Raw genomic sequence first — 19,566 nt, forward strand, 5'->3', positions numbered from 1 at the left:
GAGTCCAAAAGTTAAAGTTATTGATATCAAGGGTGAAAATCCAACCATGTAGTACAATTCGATGTAAAATTCTTTCAAATATAGATTTCCTTTTATTTCTTTACACTTAAGGCACAGCTGTTACCTGGCACTGGCTAATGATTTGTGTTTGTAGTGAATCCACAGGGCTGAATGTAGACAAAGTACTACAAACACAGCCCCAAGGCCAAAAGCAATCCAAAAAAGTACTGGTCTGTGACACTAGATGGAATGGACCAAACTAAGCACAACATTCCCCATCTCAGTATGAGCACAAAGGTAAAATTGAATAGTTTGAAAAAGAATGACTCTTTTTTAATGAGCTTGCAGTCATTGTTACTTTTTTTGTTAAGATTGATAGCAGTGCATGGTGCCTGAAGATGCATGTGACAACCAGCAACAGGTGCATTGATCAAGCCGCCTATGTTGACATATGTGAATGGCCACATGATTGAAATTTAACAATAAACATATTGCTGCATGTCCTCTTGTGAGTGCAGACAATGGTGAGATTCCATGGTCCTTGAACATATTAATAGTTCGGTCATTAGAACTTCAGTGCCATGATGTTTCATCACCGCACAAATAATAACCATGATAACAATTTATTTCAAATTAAATCACTTAAGGTGGTACCATACAAAAAAAATTGCACTTTTTTTCGCAAAAAATTGGGCAAAGTTTTTTGTTTGATTTCACCTCTTTAGACTTTTGTTTTTCTGCCCCTAAAGTCTTTTTGTCAATATTACTGTAGTATATAGTGATAAAAAGCAGTTTTCAAAGAGCTGTTGTTTCGTTGCCATGGTAACGCATTTGTTGACGCGTCATTTTGGACCTCAAAATGGCCATATTTTGTGGGCAAAATAGAGCTTTTGGTGCCAAAAAGTGATCTGCAGGGAGACTGGGGGTGAACATTAACTTTCAGCCTCGTTTTGATGCCATTTGGTAAACACGCATCCATTTTGGAATCGCAAAGCTGTGAATTTCACGAGTGATCACAAGTTTAACTTGCAAAATGTCAAAATTTCTGTCTCAGAGACGTAAGAAGCGAAAATTCTATGGAAATTGGTTTAAAAATAACCAAAGAGTTAACGTCGAAGAGCTAGAAGTCGTGGAAGGCACTTTGAGTGGATCAGTAGATGGTTTGTCACACGATGAAAAGAAAGCAAAGGAATCTTCGGCTTCGTACCGAAAGCTTCAATCAACTGCCCAAGAAGAGAAGCCTAAACCAAAGCTTGATGAAAGTCCAACAAAGAGAACCAGTCCAACTATTACAGGGTTTAGGTTCTGTGATATGGAGGTGCTATCATCTGTTTTTTCTCAGCTACGATGTGGCGAATGTGGCGATTTCAGTCTTCTGTTTACAGAAGATAATTTGAAGCGGAAGGGATGTGCCTTGACTTTGTGTTTGTTCTGCGAGCAGTGTGGGTGGAAACACTCTTTTTGCACATCAAAGAAGCAGGGAAAGAGCTTTGAAATAAATCGGCACCTTGTTTATGGCATGAGAACTCTTGGAAAGGGATATGCTGGTGCAAGGAAATTCTGCACAGTTATGAATATGCCTCCACCTCCTACCGAGAAAGCGTTCCTCTCCAACTCATGTGTAATTGGCCATCACATCAAAGTTATCGCAAAGGAAACTATGAAGAAAGCAGGAGAAGTTTTTTCTCTCAAGAAGCAAAACAACTCGTCTGGAACTGAGCCTGTCAACTGTGGTGTTTCATGTGATGGCACATGGCAAAAGAGAGGCTGCTCATCACGCATTGTGCATCAAGTGAGGCACGCCTTCTTCACGACCACTACCCAACAGGGAGTACAAGCTGGTGCAGGTATCAGCAGGGCAATGCCAATGGTACAAACCTGTGCAAGCATGGAGCTGGCCTTCCATTAGCTGTGATTAAAGAGGTAAAGCCAGAATATGTCAGGCTTAGTGATGATAACTTGCTCAAGAAGTGCCTGCATGGCAAGACTCAGAACCAAAACGAGTCCTTGAATGGGATGGTGTGGCAGAGAATTCCTACGGAAGTCTATGTTGGAAGTGAGACATTACAATTAGGCTGTGTATGATGCAGTTGCCCATTTCAATATTGGGTCAATTACTTTCATTGAGCTTTTCCAAGCCCTAGGCATCCCTCCTGGCAAATATACTGAGGAAGGTTGCAGACTTCAAGACCAGCTAAGAATACACACTGCGCAACATCAAAGCAAACCAAGTACGAAGCAGAGAAGAAAAGTCATCAGAGACCTTAAGAACAGAAAAGATGACAAAACCAAGCAGAAAGAGGGTGTAAACTATGGCCCTGGACAGTTTTGAACAGCTTTTTATATTGCAACTGTATGATAATCTTAAAAATCAGTTTACAAACTTTAAATTATAATTTCTTGAAATTTTAAATTTCACGAGAACACCAAAATGCTAACAAAGATAACTTTTTAAGGTTTTATTCAATTCCTTCCATTTTTGGAGTGAGAGATCTCTGTATGTTTTTGCATTCAATGAACTACAATCATACATTTTAGTGCAATTCTTGTTTTTCAGTGACCAAAATAAGATTGCTTGTTTTCTCGATTTTTGAAACTCGGTATAGTTTTTGTAATAATTTTCAATCTGTTTGACTGAATGGAGTTTCTGTAGTTCATTGAATGAAGAAGCATATCAAGATCATTTCCTGAAAGTTTCAGCTTTTTTACTTAAAAACTTCTAGAGATAGAACTGTTATTGTGTGGACAACCCCAGGGGGCATCAGTTGCTCATAAATGTTTGCCATGGCAACTAAACAAGATAAAAACTGCAAAAATAAACTTGTCTCATCGATTAGTTTTAGGTTGTATGGGTAACTTTTTGTAGAACAACATGTGAAAAAATGAAGATTTTTGAGGGTTGTACCACCCTAATGTTTCACAAGGAGTGGTTCCAATGAAAAAAGACTAGTCTAATACAATATTTGCTTGCCACTCTAAATTAACAACCATGATATATAAGAAATAACAGCAAGCTTTTAGTAGAACAAGTCAGGTTTTAAATACTATTTCTTGACATGATCGCTGTGCATGAGTGTCAAATAAACAACATTAATTGTATTGCCCCTCACTTCTAGGTGCAAATATACGCAATGCACAATGCACCTAGTGGGGATTAAAGAAAAAAGGAAAGCAATGCATGAGCAATAGACTCACTGAAAATAATCTATCACAAATATACAAAACATCAAGGCAGCAAACTTTAACCTTTTTCCTATTCTATTGTGTTGGTAGCTTGCAAGTTTACCACCTATTCTTTACCTCCAGATGGACAACGCTGGAGAGAATGCAAAAATAGGTTTGTGCTCGCCTTTCTTGCATTATTGGTGGAGCTGCGAATTTTTAAGAAGGTGAGCCCTTACATCTTTAATACTGTCTAAGCTTTTCAATAGAAAGATTGCGAGTTTATTATCTAAGCCATGGGAGCTATAATTACTTGGTATAACATTAGAATGTACCCTGAGAGGCCACCTCCATTTGGCCCTTACCTGTCCCCAATGACTAGAATCTGTTGGTCCCAGCTTACGACCGTTACTTTTAAACTAAATCATTACAACAATGGTCCTACAACAGCCAATACCTTCTGTCGCAAGAGTTACTTTTTAACTGTTTGGAACTTACTTATGCCAATGACTAGCTTGAAAACTCCCGACCAATGATCTTTTAAGCTTTTCCTTATTTGAAATCTTTCTGAAGTTAGCAACCTTTTTCTTTTCGTTTCCTTTAGATAAAGTTGTGTTTCCTAATGGTGGGTCACACCCACAAAGACATCAACCAGCTTTTGTCATGTATTTCACGGTATCTGGCAAAGATCAACGTCTTGACCCTCTTGGAGCTGATCACAGAGATTGGCCAAAGTTATTCTTTGTCCATAAAAGTTTCACTTCTTACATTCATGTATGACGTGAAGCAATGGATGGAGGGTTTCACTGACCCTAGTCTCTCTGGCCACGCAAACCAGCACCAATTCAAGGTACTATATGGCATGATTAGGTCAATCTACCACCACCTGAGGTGCCCTAAGCTTATCATGACCAATTGCTTCTCTTCTTTTCATTTCCTAGATACCTTTTCCTAGAATAAACCATCCAGATATACCTGCATCAACGTAAATTACGGTATTGTGTCCAGTCTTGCATCAGTGACTTGTATTGTGAGTCAAAATATGACAATGTGCTGCTGTTAGACACGGACAGATTCCCATTAACCTTTTTTTGTTCCTAACTTTAACTGCATCACAACTTCAGATCGTTAGAGGGTCAGATGGAAAGGCCAAAATGAAATATGAAAAGTGGTCCACATCCCCAACTTGGCTTGCCAAGGACTCAGAGGGCATTGACCCCCTAAAAGGTCTCCCAAGAGGAGCCTCAAAGGTATGAAGATTTAATATCATGAAGCTAGCTAACATCTACCAAAAAACAGCACTATGTCTAAACCTTGGCAAATGGATTCACTTATTTTGTATGGCTGACTTATTGCTCAGTGTGGATATAATTCGGCCCTCAGTCCTATTGAGTCATTGTGGAATAAAGAACAAAGAAAATACCAAAAGCACGGTCATCGTGCCTCTTGAATTATGTTTTCCCCCTTTTTCTTGATGACAGCTTCTTGAAAGAAACAGCGAAATTAAACTTAGAGAATATAAAGAATGATCTCCCGAAGTTTAGGCTCCATTTTAGCCAAAACACAAGAGTATGGTGGGAAAACTTCCTGAAAAACAATGGAAGGACCAGAAAAGTAAATCCAAAATGGATTTTACCACTTTTGGCAAAGCAAACAAAGACCCCAAACAGACCATTGCAAGTCAGCAACACAACTGATGAACTCTTTCGACTAATTGAAAGAGAAGAAAGGGATGTAACGGTAATCTTCTTTACATTAGCTTTGCTCAATTTAGCATGACAGCCCGCCAAGTGCTAGCATGTAAAACCAAATCGTGATTAAAAAACATGATGAATATATGATCATCCCATTAATTTGACTCCATAGGCTCGATTTCCGCCATTCTCTTGCATCCAGTCTTTTGTTCAAGGAAGGAGTGTGCCTTGTTTCCCGAACAGCGGCTGGAAATCGAGCCTACAAAGGTGTCGTTCACACTTGGTGCCTGGGCACTGTGCCCAGGCACCAGTGCAAAACTGTGCGTTGTTCAGACTTGGGTGCTCAGTTTTGAATGCGTCTTCACATTCGGTGCCCAGTACCTTGTCAGGACATTTAAACTTTCACGTATTTCACGCTGTATCGAAGGCACATGTATTTCTTAAATGTACGAATAAGCATGTTATATGCTGTTTGTACCTTTTTGATGATGTTCTTCCACATGAGGAAATTACAAGATGACAGATACGAAGAAGAGAGACTAAAATTTACACGCATTTTTACGACCACCTGCCTTTCAATTGCTTGCAAGTTGAGAGACGTTCTGTCAACAAAGGAACCCACAAGAAGAACATGGGAGATTCGACGATATAAGCATGGTTTGGAAGATGAGTTCCTTCATTTTCCTGAGAGAAAGTGGTTGGAAAGCTATCGCATTTCAAAAGATATGTTCGAACATTTGGTAAGCGAGATGCAGGGCCTTAAATGTACGGTTACTAGATTGCGCAAACCCGTCTCTGTAAGGGTGATCGTGGCAATACTTCTGAAGTGCTTGGGTAAAGGCTTGGACTACCGCAAAATAGGAGACAAGTTTGGAGTCGGCACATCAACAGCATGCCAAAAGGTGAATGAAGCTATGCAACTTTTGGTGCGATCAAAAAAGCATATGATCAGTAGGCTCCAAGGTTGTGCAGATTTACAGAAGATCATAAATGCCTTTCAAAGGAAGTGGAATTTTCCGCAGTGCTTGGGAGCAATAGATGAAACTCACATTCCCATAAAAGCTCCATTAGAACATCACACAGACTACTTCAACAGGAAGTGCTTCCACTCTATAATTCTGCAAGCTGTATGTGACAGCCAATGCTGCTTTACTGACGTTTTTGCTGGTTGGCAAGGAAGAGCGCATGACGCCAGAGTGTTTGGGCGTTCAAAGATTGGGGAAAAAGTTAAGGAGGGGCGCCTAGTACCAGCTACTGAGAATTTAGCTAGAGTTATTGATACCCATGTAATTGAGCCATTTCTTATTGGTGACCCTGCTTATCCCCTCTCTCAACATCTTATGAAGAATTATCCTGGAAGTGATTTACCTCAAGAGAAGGAAAACTTTAACTACAGACTAAGTAGAGCACGTATACAGATTGAGCGAGCCTTTGGAAGACTCAAAGGTAGATGGAGATGTCTGTTGCATCCTTTGGATTGTGACCTTGAGAACGTTGTTCATCATGTCACCACAGCCTGCATCCTTCATAATATGTGCGAAGAACAACAGGCAACTTACCTTGAGGAGTGGGACAGACTGGAGGAAGATGAAGTTTGTGATCTACCCAGGCCTAATCCCCTCCAAGAAGATGATGCTCACCCAGGCGCTATTGCTACCAGGAATATTATCGCTCGTTATTTGTCACAACACTAGCAAACCACTCAAAGCAACCATCTTGTTTATTGCAAATGGTATTAGTACTGTATGGTCTCAGATATTTCAGTGTTAAAACTTACAGGACTGGAAAGATTTTGTTATGACCTAGGTCAAATCTAGGTTAATCATCTCCCAAGGAATATTATTGTTAAATCAGCTAATTTCAACATTCATATGGTTTCACACAAAAGACAAGATAATTTTAGTTATAGTCCCCTTCAATAACAGTTTTTAAGAAAAATTACCTCAATAGCTTCCGTTTGAAAAACAAGGTGTATTAAGGAAAAATTTAATACTCTCATGCCAGATTTACATTTTTTGAAAGTTTTCTTCTTTCGTCAGTCTCATCCCAGGCTGATACTCCTTTTGGAATGAACATGTGAGGTAAAATACTTTAAAGATGTTCAAGCAATTGCCCTATTCTATCCCTTCCTTAGTCTCATATGAGGGGACAACAAAGTTACCATTTGAATTCAACAGTTGAGTTTCAGTAAAAAAACAACAGGACGTAGCTAGTTAAATAAATTTAAATTGAATAAATGGCATAAAACGACAACTCGTTTCTTTCAAAAACATGGTTACAAAAAGCAAATTGCTCTTACTATGTGACAGGAACTATTATTTATTTTAGGAAATTATTGTTTAAAATAGTCCACTCAAACAAGGTCATAATCCAGTATATATGATAAGCCTGTTCCCAGGCCGCAACTCTTTTCAAGGAATTTTAAGTTGCAAAATAGATTCCTCAAAAGCAAAAAAACAAAAAGCAAGATTTTAAGTAACATAATGGAAACTGAACAACATACACCAGTCAAACTGTAATAAAACCAACCAAAGAGCCACCCTATGATATCCCTATTTAGTAATACCAGTCAGGTTTATTTCTTAATAATGGAAGAAAAGTAACATGCATAGATGTTGCTACAGACTAAAAAGGTCTGACACTTCATCACCAGATGTACTTTGATCTGTTGTGAAGGAGCTGGGAGTTGATGGCCTGTGTACAGGTGGTACATATCCTCCACAGGACGTTGGTGGGTACATGGGCTGAAGGCCTGGTGAATGGCCCAGCCCTGGACCAGCTCCTTGTACTAAGAGCTGAGTCATTCACATCATGTTTTGAGACATCATTCCCATGATACTCCTGAAAAATTCTCTGTCTTCCCTTTCACAAGCTCGTGTTTCTTTTGAAACTGAACTACTTGCCAGACTTTCATTGAGACTTTGCATATGGAGATTTGATTGCTCAACAACATCACACAAACGTTTCTTTTTCCTGGGACATCTTTGTACACTATTTCCTTGTTTTCTCTTTTCTGGTTTTCCTTTTTGCTTGCCATTTGTTCCTTCTTCATTTGTTTCACTATTTGCTGCTTCCTGACCATGACCATCAGTTTCACTGTGTGGTTCTCTAGAATCCTCGGCGGCAGGTTCTTCGTTTTGTTCTGAACTTTCAACCAGGCGCTCTGTAGGTGGATCTTCAACAGGATGGGTACCTGGGTTATTAAAATATACCAGTAGGAAGTAAGTTTTGCTGGCAAGGAAACAGAATACTTGAACTGAATCTGGTTTGATTAAAAATAATAACAACAACAACAAGAACTTTATTTAAACACGGTTAAAATATCAGTTTAACATAGCATATAAAAATATCCTACAACCGGTTTACATATTTGCCATGTGGGAGTACTATTCACAAAACAACCTGTGAATTTTTCTCTTGAAGAGACCCAAGGAATTTGCTGTACACAGTTTCTCAGGAAGATTGTTCCATAAAAGAGCGCCACTGTAACTAAAGCTATGCTTCAGGTAGTCAGTTCTAGGTTTCGGAAGGGATAATTTTCCCTTGGCGTCGCGAAGATCATAATTTGAACATATTGCAGAGATAAGTTGGGATGAGTTTATGAGTGCACTTGGACATTAAGCTTGCCTTTTGTTTTGCCCTTCTAACTGATAACTTGTCCCAACATCTATTCTATTCCAACCAAGGGAATTAAGAAGATAATGAATGGTGAAAGAAAAGTTCCTTGGAGATGCGTGACACTTGAAAATGTTTTCGGATAGGATTGATATATGTGGCGATGACGATTATCATATGGATGCTACCAAAGTTGATGGGGTTATGTGCAAGAAACAAGCTCACTTTTGGTCTGGAATTATTACAATTTGACTTACCAAGAATGCGATCCAGCTTGTCCCAGAATTCATAGGCTACTTTCTCTACACTGGTTAAAGCATTTGTCAGATATGGTCGCTTTGATCCCGATGATTTCATTCTATCTTTTAGCTTGCTATATCCACTCCTTAGCTTCTTTAATTTTGTTTCCACTTGCTTCACTGTTTGATCAATGTCGTGATCATCTTTCATCAATTTTTGCACTTGACCATAAACTTCTTTGTTTGTTGCTATCCCTTCCATGTTTTCCTGCACTCTAACGTCACTGTAAGTGTTGATTAAAGCATCAACTTGCTCTCTCGTCCACCTTTGACCTTCTGCCATTTTGAAACTGAAGAGCAGGAATTTGTGGGTAAAATAACTGCTTGGAGCAGGGGTTTGTGGGTAAAGTTCTTGGGCACTCGCTAAAATCGTGCGCAGACTTGTGCCTGTGCCCGATTCAGTGCCCGGGTACAAGGTCTCCACCTTGTACCCGTGCCCGAGCACCGTGTCCAATTATTGGCTCGGGCACTTACAAAACGTTGTGTTCACATTGGTGCCCGTCAGGCACCGTGCCCGGCTACAGTGCCCGAGCACCAAATGTGAACGACGCCAAAGTCCACTGAAATGTTTGAAAATTTATACTGATTTTTTTTTAATACATACGCATCTCTTCACTCGAAACTTTAAATAAGAGGTAAAATGGTTGAAGCAGCTTTACTACTTTAAAGATCAGCACAAGGTCATGCTGAGGGGCTAGACTTTGACTAGAAATAAGATTTAGTGAACTACTACCATGGTCACAAAACACTTTGTATGTCAACAAAGTTTGAAATAAAAGAACCTTTCATCTTATAAACAAGGGTATTTTCACATTCATAACAGCATTGGTGTAGGATATTACATGAAAAAAATCGTAATTATTCATTGATCGTCCATGAATTATAGACGTTATACTAGGCCAGTAAATGAAAAAAAATGACATAAACGTATATTCATACACTAATTAATGCATCTTAATTTCATTTTAGGTGCATGCTGGATGAAAAAGAAAGAAAAGCGGTAATGATCAAGGGAAAACGGGGACCAAAAGGACCAAAAAATAATAATTCATACCTTGGTAGAATCTAGAAACTTTGTTTTAATGTTGTATTAAAACCTGTGCGAAATTTTCATGGTCTAAAACACCTTGAAATGAACTTTGAACACTTTCATTTTTATCATGGTGAAATTTAGAACTTGGTTCTACTTCATGCACGTTACTGCACTGTACCTTTTACACTAGGCCATTCTGCATGCAACCTACACTGCAACAAAATTGCAAGGCAATTTACAAAAACAAAATGCAATATAAAGGATCAGGTGTATTAACGTACACTGAAAAAGTAAGCTTGAATTAGAAGACAGTGCAAGTGATGAGTAGACTTGGACCAAAGCCTTGTCATCTTGCAGATCTTTAGCCACATTAGCTTTTTGTTTTTTTTTTTGTGTTCAGCTGTATTTTTGATCAATAAATTAATCAAGATCATACTTTAGTATGTGACTACTAGTGCAACCTCTGGTTTGGGACACCTTGATTGTCATATTTTTACCAATCTTGCCTTAGGGAGTAGTTCTATGTAACAGTTCCAAGTATAACTGACAGTGACTATTGATAAATTCAGACAAAGTGCATTGTAATTTCATTATTTTTTTCCCTCTAAACAGTGTCAGACATATCAGGAAGGAGTGCAAGTCCTCATTGTTATCAAAAAATTCAAAAACAACCAAAAAATAAAATAAAACTCACAAAAGAAAAACAACAACAAAATGGCTCCTTTAGGAGCCACCATATACCAGAAAAGTCAATGATCAACTGATGATATAAGGAGATACATTATTTCAATTAAAAAGTCACTTGCTAAACTATGACTACTGCATGTAATCCATTTCAACCAGCTGTTCTCCTACCAAAATGTGCAGATGGGAAAAGGCAGAGATCGAAAAGGCAGTAGCTGTTTTGAGAAGAATTATGAGCCAGCCTTTGAAAAATTCCAACAATGTGTTACCCCCTCTGATCACATAATTTTTCCTTTTAATCACCTAGCCCTCTTTAAGTCCATAAACAAAAGTGATCTAAATATATTGCACTTGCACCCTTGACATATCTATTGCTGTAGTGTTCTCTCTAATTTCTATGATGGTTACCAGTGGTCTCAATCAATCACTCCCTAAATTTCCTGTTAATAAAGTGAAATTGAAGAGATTAAACATGCAAACATGCAGTAAAAAGAAGTGGACAACAAAATGGTGGAAGACATATTAAAAATGTAGGGATGTTAATTGTACATTTCTATCAGTTCACTTGTAAATTGGTACTCACTATAAACTAAGTGATCAGTACGATTACTAATAGCACATGTACCTAACGATCTTTGTACTCTGTATAAACTAAGTGATCAACAAAATTAATAATCATACATGCACTTTGCAATCTCTGTACTCAGTATAAACTAAGTGATCAGTATGATTGATAATGGTACATGCACCCAGCAATCTTTGTACTCAGTATAAACTAAGTGATCAGTACGATTAATAATCATACAAGCACCTTGCAATCTTTGTAATCAGTGGACTGGTGGATCATTGCGCTTAATAATCGTACTTGAAACTAAGTGCAATTAATAATCGTACATGCACCCTTCAATTTTTTTACTCAGTACCTTTAGGTTAATTTCTATCAATGATGGCTACCAACGAGTCGTATCTGTAGTGTTAATCTATCACTCCTTGAATGTAGTTGTTAAGAGTGACCTCCTGTAAATACTACGGATAGATGTGCAAAATGTAAAAATTGAATTCCCTCAAACTTTTTCACAAGAAAGCCCTCTGGAAACTATTTAGGAAAATACAACTTTTAGTTCGTTTCGTAAAGCGATTTTTTAATTTTCACCCTTGGAGAAGCCCCCAAATCACTGAAAAATGTGCTTCGTATTTGCGACTCGTGTAAGAAAACTAAAACAATTATCAAATCTATTTCAATATTACACAATTCAATGACCCTTGCTTTACAAAGTACAGTTATTAGAATTGGAAAAGATTCAAACCTGAATTTTTAAAAAATTTTCAAATTTACTCTCCTAAACAGCATTATCAGAAAGCTCGATTTTGGCAAATTTCAACAGCAAAACTCCCTACCTGGTACATGGATTCCACTGTAAAGATGGTATTCTGTAGAAAGAGTAAGGCTTCCTCTATTGTTCTGTGAAATAAAATTTTGGGGCAACTCAAACTACGAATTTAGACGACTGAAAATATTACGGTACTCGCTTGAAGCTTGACCTTTGAACTTACAGTTGTCTTCATGAATACAAGAGATAACCTAAACAACAGTTGGAATTTTAGCCTGAATGCGACCCTTTCTCCCATTTAAATGATTTATAGTTATTTTTATCTTCTGTGGGTAATTTTATTGAAAGTAATATTTTTTACGCTGAAAAGGAGTTCTAACTTGTTTATGAGTACATGTGTATTTGTTTACTGAAGCGGAAATTTGGGGATATTAAATTTATTCCATCTAAGTTCTATTTCGTGTGCTGCAAGGCGTTTCGTCTTCTCATTAAAACAAAATGGTATTGCCAAGTAGAAGGTTTTCTTGTCAGATTTCAAAACAACATATAGTTTTTGACTTACCGTCCACATGAATGGCTTGTTTTACTCAGCAGCGTTACACCGGGTGTGATAGCGGTGAGATGGCGTGATGATAATTGACAAATCTCTTTTCACGAATCGAATTCATCAAAAAATATGTTTATATATCTTTCTTTGAGACTACTTGATAAAGACTTGTGAAATAAGTCTGCAAATTTTGAAACTCTCATTGCTGTGAAATAAAAAACCTGGATCTACTATTGTTATGCCACCGTCGTGTGATCCTTGAGTGTGGTATTACATGACAACAACAACTAAGAAATGGCCACCTGCAGTTATTCTCAAATCGTTGGGGGCACGTGTATGGAACACCAGAACTGTCTTATGATACTTTTTATTATATTGGGTGGTTATGTCATTATATTTAGTACTTATGTTATTATATTCGGTGATTAACTCATATTCAGTGCTTATTCCATTATACTCAGTGCTTATGTCTTTATATGCCGTGCTGTCTTCATTATATTCAGTGCCTATTCCATTATATTTGGTGCTTCCCTCACTATATTCAGTGCTTTCTTCGTTATATTCGGTGCTTTTTTCAAAGAGAGGGAGACCACGGAACACCTGGCGGCAGAGCTTGAAAAGGAAATTAAAAGGACTGGACACACATGGAAACAACTTGAAAGGATAGCTCAGGACAGAGGAGACTGGAGAGTTGTTATTGGTGGCCTATGCTCCGGGAGGAGTGAAGGGCCAAAGTAAGTAACTCTCAACCACACAAGAGAAATTGATGTAAAAAGATCTGTTGCCATCTAGAGTGAAACATTGTGTTTTGGCTATATTTGGAAATAAACACATGTTTAGCCTCTCACCCTTCCATTGAGTTGAGACCAAGGCCAAACCCATACTTTTCTTTCATGTGCTGGGTATGAACAGGGGACAAGGTGACCAATGGTCCACACTGTGGGGTTAACATAAAAGAAATCAGCATTAGTTCTAAAATAGTTTGTACACAGGGGCTTCAGTTCACATACTTCCTCATCTGAAATAGCTAGGCAGCTGAAATAAGAAGACAGTCCCTAAGACAAAGACAAATGTATGCAATAACATGGAGAATTGTGGTGTCTCTATCAGCACTAGCTCTGCTTTCAATGGCAGCAATCAATGACATAAAATGCAATAAAAAAGCCTTGAATCCTTCCCAGTAAAGCGGTAGTCAAATGATTTGCCATTTGCTTTTGTGTCAGCAAACCATTTGATGACTTTTTTTAGCCAACCTGGATAAGTCACATGCACGCATAGCTGCAATGTACCTGTTGAATGGTGAATGTCCAGGCACCTGAGAAAAAGAATTAATTTCATCAGTTAGATTAGACATTGCAATGACTTCACTAAGAAGTTGTTGATGGACATGTGCACAGGCATTGTTCTTCAGGTGCAGTGGATCCACATGTGCACAGTCAATTAGTTTGCCTTCAACTGGCTCAAATTCCTGTTGGCTATGTTTTTGAGCAATAAATGAAATGACCTTTACTTTGAGAAAGCAGGGAGTTCAAATAGTTGATAGCAACTGACCCAAAAAGTGAATCCAAGGCAAATGGATGTGACTTCCAGATTAGCAAGGCATTTGAGATAACAAGTTCAGGTTAGTGAGGTTCAACTGTGCATCACATTCAAGTTTTCAAGGAAAACTCGTATTAATAAATATACAAGGGCTGTATATAATTTACATCAAGTGACCTAATATCTCAATGTATCTGGCTGCATACATGTCACTTCAAGAAAGGGCACAAATGCTTCAGAATCTGAAGCAGACTACAGAGAAAACCTGCCTGTCTACTTACTAACCAGTTCACACTGTTACTTATCTACAAATAAAATGTAAGTGTATGTCTTGACTTGAATGTAAAACTGATTTTTAAGAGGCCCTGCACCTAAGAAACAACCGATGATTTCTGGCTAAAAAATAAAATCGACTGATTTTTATCTCCCAAGTAGAGGTTACCGAACACTATTTAAAAATGAATTTCTTTTGTTTCAGTTTAGCTGAGTTTAGTGAGTTATTTTCTTTTTCTGCGTATTTTTTATCTTCCTGTCTCTTTCAATTCTACGTCCTTCTACTCAGGATGGTCTTTGAATGCCTAGCAAGGTTTAAAGTGAAATTACCATCTGCTAATGAAAGTTGAATCTGGAAAATGTCATCGCATGACAGCGGCCATTGACGTCATTTGTACAAATAGCGGCGGAATGCAAACGAATGCACAAATAGGGAAACAATTTTTCCCGGCCAGAAAACGTTTAGTGGTGAAGGACATTGCAGACTCGTTTTCCCACGCTCTTGCGACTTGACATGACAAATGATGTCAACGGCCGCTGTCACACGACGACATTTTCCAGATTCAACTTTCATTAGCAGATGGTAATTTCGAGTTATTTTCTTTTTCTGCATATTTTTCATCTTCCTTTCTCTCAATTCTACATCCTTCTACTCAGGATGGTCTTTGAATGCCTAGCAAGGTTTAAAGTGGTGTTTAACACGCTATCCACGGCCGTATTGGCAAAAGAGAAGTGTTTCGCCGAAGTAGCAGGATAACGGTAAACACGGTAACTTTGAACGCTTTGTACAAGGTCAATATACTTTGGCCGAAAAATGTTTTTCCAGAGACGTGATGTGTATCCCTCCAATGTCTAATTCATCACTGTGATTGCTTTCAAAAGCGTTGAACTTTTGAGAAATAATTATTTTAAAATCTGCTCCAACACTCCATCTAATTTAGTAGGCAACATTTGAAACTTTATTTTTTAAATCGCTTCGGCAGTTTTTTGATGTTTATCGAATGATATTGCATTAAAAGGCCTTTTTCTTCAACACTATGTAGTTTTCTCATTTTTTTACGTTGCAATAGTAATTTCTGAACAGTATTTTGCGGGGCCTTATTTTCAGCCTGATTTTGCTGCTATCAGACAGAAAAAGTTTGCAGCTCGATATTTTTGGTTTAAAGCTAAACTGAAACAAAAGAAATTCATTTTTAAATAGTATTCGGTAACCTCTACTTGGGAGATAAAAATTGGCCGATTTTATTTTTTAGCCAGAAATCATCGGTCGTTTCTTAGGCGCAGGGCCTCTTAACAATTTATAAGCTCTTACTATTATTCTGCTAATAAACATGCAGGGTGTACAACAGTTCATCTGTTCTTTTGTGATGCTTCTTCTTTGTGGAGGCTACAATTTTTCCCTGAGATTTGTTTCATGAATAATTTTACAGTTCAAAGGAATTCTCAAAAATGTTGACTAAAGATGCCATGATACACTGTATATACACGAATGTTGTTTTCTAGTACATTGTACAGTCTTCATATTTTTGAAATTCAGAGGCTACCATACCAGCTAAAATACAAAGAACATTTTAAGTTCTACCTCGTTACCATGCCAGGAGATCCCATGAGATTGCTTGCACATGCACATGATCAGTGCTTTGTATGCTTCGATCAGAGGAAGACGACATTGACATTTTGACTGCAAAATAGGGGTATTTTTGCCTTCAGGTCACAGTATTACAACCCCTTCTGCAGCGAAAAACACGAAGGGTCGTGGTCTAAGTACCCTGACACCTTTTTATCTTGTATTTACTTGTTGGAGTGGGCAAAAATCGACAACAGAACGACACCGCTCACAGCCAGCACATGGTGAATTCTGTGAGTTCGAAAACTCCACTCTGTCAAATCTTGAAGAGAATCTCTTAAGTATGATGGATGAGAATACTAGTCTCCTAAGTGAGACAGCAAACTGCTGAAGACCAGCTAAATGACGAGATTATTTCTGAAGCGGTCACTGGTGATGGCGCCAAAACCGCCATTGAATGCATCACGGTCAATGTTCATCATTGCATTTCCCCTTCGGTGAAAAAGAAGAGGGGAGAAGTCAAGGCAGCCGTTGCAGGAAAGAGACCAAAACTGGTCTTGACTCAGTCAGGAAAAACGGCAAATAAGCCAACAAATAAGAAAGGCGCCAAAGTCGGCCCCAGTACGAGTCAAGCGCAGAAAACTGTTCGCGCTGAAAAAGGCAGGAAAACCGTGAGAGCATCGACATCATCTACTGCACAAACTGTTAACATGACTCAGTTGTCATATATTTTACAATCGTCGCTTTCCGCTGTTTTCTCTGGCTTAACAGAGTCAATGAAGACAGGCTTTGCTGATATAGGAAAGCTGATACAGGACACAAGAATAACTGAAGACAAGGAGATCGGTTCTGAGTCCGAGCTCTCTGATGATGAAGTCTCTGACAAAAATGAGCCTGACGAGCCATCAGCAAAACGTCAGAAAACAGCCGACTCTAACCTGGCTATAATCGAGAAGCTCACAAAAGATCTTGCTCTCGAGGATGAGAAAGGACCAGACATCAATACACAATTGGCAGGGCTTGTGCACAAACTTCTACGTGAAGCAAAACCAAATGAAACAAAACTAAATGAACTCAAGAAGCAGTATATCCCTCCAAGCAATTGTGAAGGTCTGTCTGAAACAAAAGTGAACTCTAATATGTGGAACAACCTGGGCGAAACTGCAAGATCAAATGATCTGAAACTTCAAAAGGTCCAAAAATATCTTGTGAAAGGTATGACTGCTGTTGCTACAGTCATTGATTCACTCATTAAAGACGAGTCAAACTCGTCCAAAGAGGATAACATTGGCAAATTGATAGATGCTGTTATTACATACATACATACATATATTTTTGATGAGGCAGGTCTGTGTCTGGCAACCCAGAGGGCTGGTGTGGACCTGCCATAAAATATATACCTAAAAACTAAAATCTAAAATTATTAAAAATACATCCTTAGGATTCAAAAGCTACTAAAAGATAATTTAAAATGACTTAAAATATACATTTCTATTAAAATTAAGTATAAAAAAGAGTGTTAAAAATATAAAAATGCACTATTCTTAGATTTAATAAGGCACGCCTCTTTCTCAAACTGTATTTGGTCTAGTGTTTTTGAGGCTAGTTTAAGTTTTTCTTTAAAAAGCTGAAGAGAAGTAACGTTTCTTACGAATTTTGGGATGGAATTCCACACTATAGGGCCTCTATACCTTATGCTATTTCTTCTGAGTTCACTATGATAACGTGCTAGCGAGAAGTTATTCGAGCGCCTTAATTTGTAACTAGTCTCATTTGTGCGAGTTCCAAGTAGGGCCGTAAGCTGCTCCAGTAGAATATCATTATGCACCTGATACATTATCAATGCGAGCCTCCGCTTGTAGATGTAACTCAATGGCTTCCAATTAGCCCTTTTAAGGGCGTCACAATCAGGAGTTCCACTAGGGAGTTTATGGATTAGTTTTGCAGCTTTTATGTGTAAATGCTCTAGGTCATTAAATGAAGACAATGAACAGGATCCCCATACAGCAATGCAGTAGGTTATGCTTGGAACAATGCCTTTGTAATAGATTTCTTCAAGAACACAGGTAGGCAGTCCTTTCATAGACTTTCTGTTAGCTTATGCTAATACTGAAGTGAATTTGCGTCGGAGAGAAAGGCTCAAGCCTGAATTACATCCAAGTTATCGGCATTTGTGCAATCCCTCTAACACCATAACTTCCCAATTATTTGGGGACGACCTCCCAAAAGCTGTCAAGGACATTGCCGAAGCTAATAGGATAAGTTCCAAGATACATGGTGATAGGAGATCAGCAGACAAAAGGGACAAGAGGCAAAGATCAAGGCATTTTGCAGGCTCCGACAGCCGTACTCCTTACAGATTTAATTCTTACTATACATCAGGGTCAAAAAACTACCATTCGCCCCCCTTTCCTGAACAGAAAAGAGTTTACAGTCTAATAGTCGCACCAAAATGTTAACTTTGTAACATCCTGGGTAGAATATACCTGAGGTTTACAGTCTAATAGTCACGCCAACATGGTTACTTTGTAACATCCTGGGTAGAATATACCTGAGGTTTACAGTCTAATAGTCATGCCAACATGTTAACTTTGTAACATCCTGGGTAGAATATACCTGAGGTTTACAGTCTAATAGTCATGCCAACATGTTAACTTTGTAACATCCTGGGTAGAATATACCTGAAGCTTACAGTCTAATAGTCACGCCAACATGTTAACTTTGTAACATCCTGGGTAGAATATACCTGAGGTTTACAGTCTAATAGTCATGCCAACATGTTAACTTTGTAACATCCTGGGTAGAATATACCTGAAGTTTACAATCTTATGTTCGTATCTCTCTCTATAGATCTCTTATCAGCAGTTGGAGGAACTTGTCTAAAGTTTACTAACCAAAGGTAAGGACGTTTCTTTTTCTTGAAAATCTCTGATCACTAAAGCCTAGCATCAACACATCTTGTCAGTTGTTTGTGTAAGTGGTTAGTTTTTTCGTGTCACGGTTATACTTATTAGATGTACAATAACCATTTCCTTAAATTCTTGTATAGGTATGGCTAAGTTGTGCAGCAGTCATTTTTCACAGCCACACGAGAAAAGCCTGGAAAAGCGAAATCGGAAAGATTTCCTAAAGGTAGGATAAGTAATTGAACATTCCTTATTGGAAAACGAATAGAACGAGAGTTCTGTATAAAAATTTTGTCGGAAGATGACACATGATAAACCTTGTCAGCAATGAATTACTCAATAATCGGTTATTACGTTATAATAAAAAGCTTACCTTTTAACTGCATACGTCGCTTGTTGATATGGAATGGAAGGAGCACAACATATTACAGCAGCCTTGGTCTCTGGGCACTTCTTAAACTTTAGTTCTGTCTTGTCAATCATGGAAATCATCGTTTATTGCAAGCATATAACATGCTTCACCTTTGCAACCTTCTCGCATTTAGCCACGTGACAGACTGTCAGCACTCGTCCTGTCTTGTTATCTAAAATCAGCGGCCAATTTATTCACGTGCATAAATTAAACTCATTCTCCCACGGAACTCATCAAAAATTTCCTGTACAAACGCAAGCATGTTGGAAGCCACCAAATGTGAAAAAGTAGGTGGATGCTGATGCCTAGTTTTTTTTTAGGTTATTTTGCACACTCTCATTGACGCCATCAATACGACAACAACGATTCACAATCCAAAAAAAATCCTATGCGAAAACCTAGAGCTTCAATCGAGGAAGGGGAATCGGCGATCAAAGTACGGAATGCTCTCTACGAGCCTTGAGAAAAGGCACAAACGAAAAAAAAAAAGAAAAGACTGAAAGA

The 19,566-nt window shown here is 38.3% G+C and overlaps 1 protein-coding gene, 1 long non-coding RNA gene and 2 pseudogenes across 2 annotated transcripts; 3 read left to right on the top strand and 1 right to left on the bottom strand.

Moving 5' to 3' along the window:
• The first annotated feature begins 137 nt into the window (after window positions 1-137).
• LOC149099302 (uncharacterized) lies at window positions 138-4,536 on the top strand (annotated as a pseudogene).
• An 8,574-nt stretch (window positions 4,537-13,110) lies between these two features.
• Window positions 13,111-16,223, bottom strand: LOC110053128 (uncharacterized; annotated as a pseudogene).
• A 231-nt stretch (window positions 16,224-16,454) lies between these two features.
• Window positions 16,455-18,203, top strand: LOC149099303 (uncharacterized). Its single transcript, XM_089276800.1, has 2 exons — window positions 16,455-17,054; window positions 17,832-18,203. The coding sequence occupies exons 1-2, from the start codon at window positions 16,455-16,457 to the stop codon at window positions 18,201-18,203; spliced, it is 972 nt and encodes a 323-aa protein (XP_089132926.1).
• A 71-nt stretch (window positions 18,204-18,274) lies between these two features.
• LOC149099304 (uncharacterized) lies at window positions 18,275-19,556 on the top strand. The gene is made up of 3 exons (XR_016203979.1): window positions 18,275-18,643; window positions 18,794-18,876; window positions 19,383-19,556. It is a non-coding gene; the product is annotated as an uncharacterized LOC149099304 (long non-coding RNA).
• Window positions 19,557-19,566: the final 10 nt, after the last annotated feature.

The sequence above is a fragment of the Orbicella faveolata genome, unplaced genomic scaffold (assembly GCF_042242905.1).
Source record: "Orbicella faveolata isolate gen_17 unplaced genomic scaffold, um_ofav_v1 contig_46, whole genome shotgun sequence".
Classification (NCBI taxonomy): Eukaryota; Metazoa; Cnidaria; class Anthozoa; order Scleractinia; family Merulinidae; genus Orbicella; species Orbicella faveolata.

Bases quoted from the DNA above. Each gene is read 5' to 3' on its own strand.
- LOC149099303 (XM_089276800.1), top strand. From the start codon at position 16,455: ATGACTCAGTTGTCATATATTTTACAATCGTCGCTTTCCGCTGTTTTC. The intron at 17,055-17,831 runs ATTACATACATA...CCTTTCATAGAC, and splicing joins GCAAATTGATAGATGCTGTT to TTTCTGTTAGCTTATGCTAA.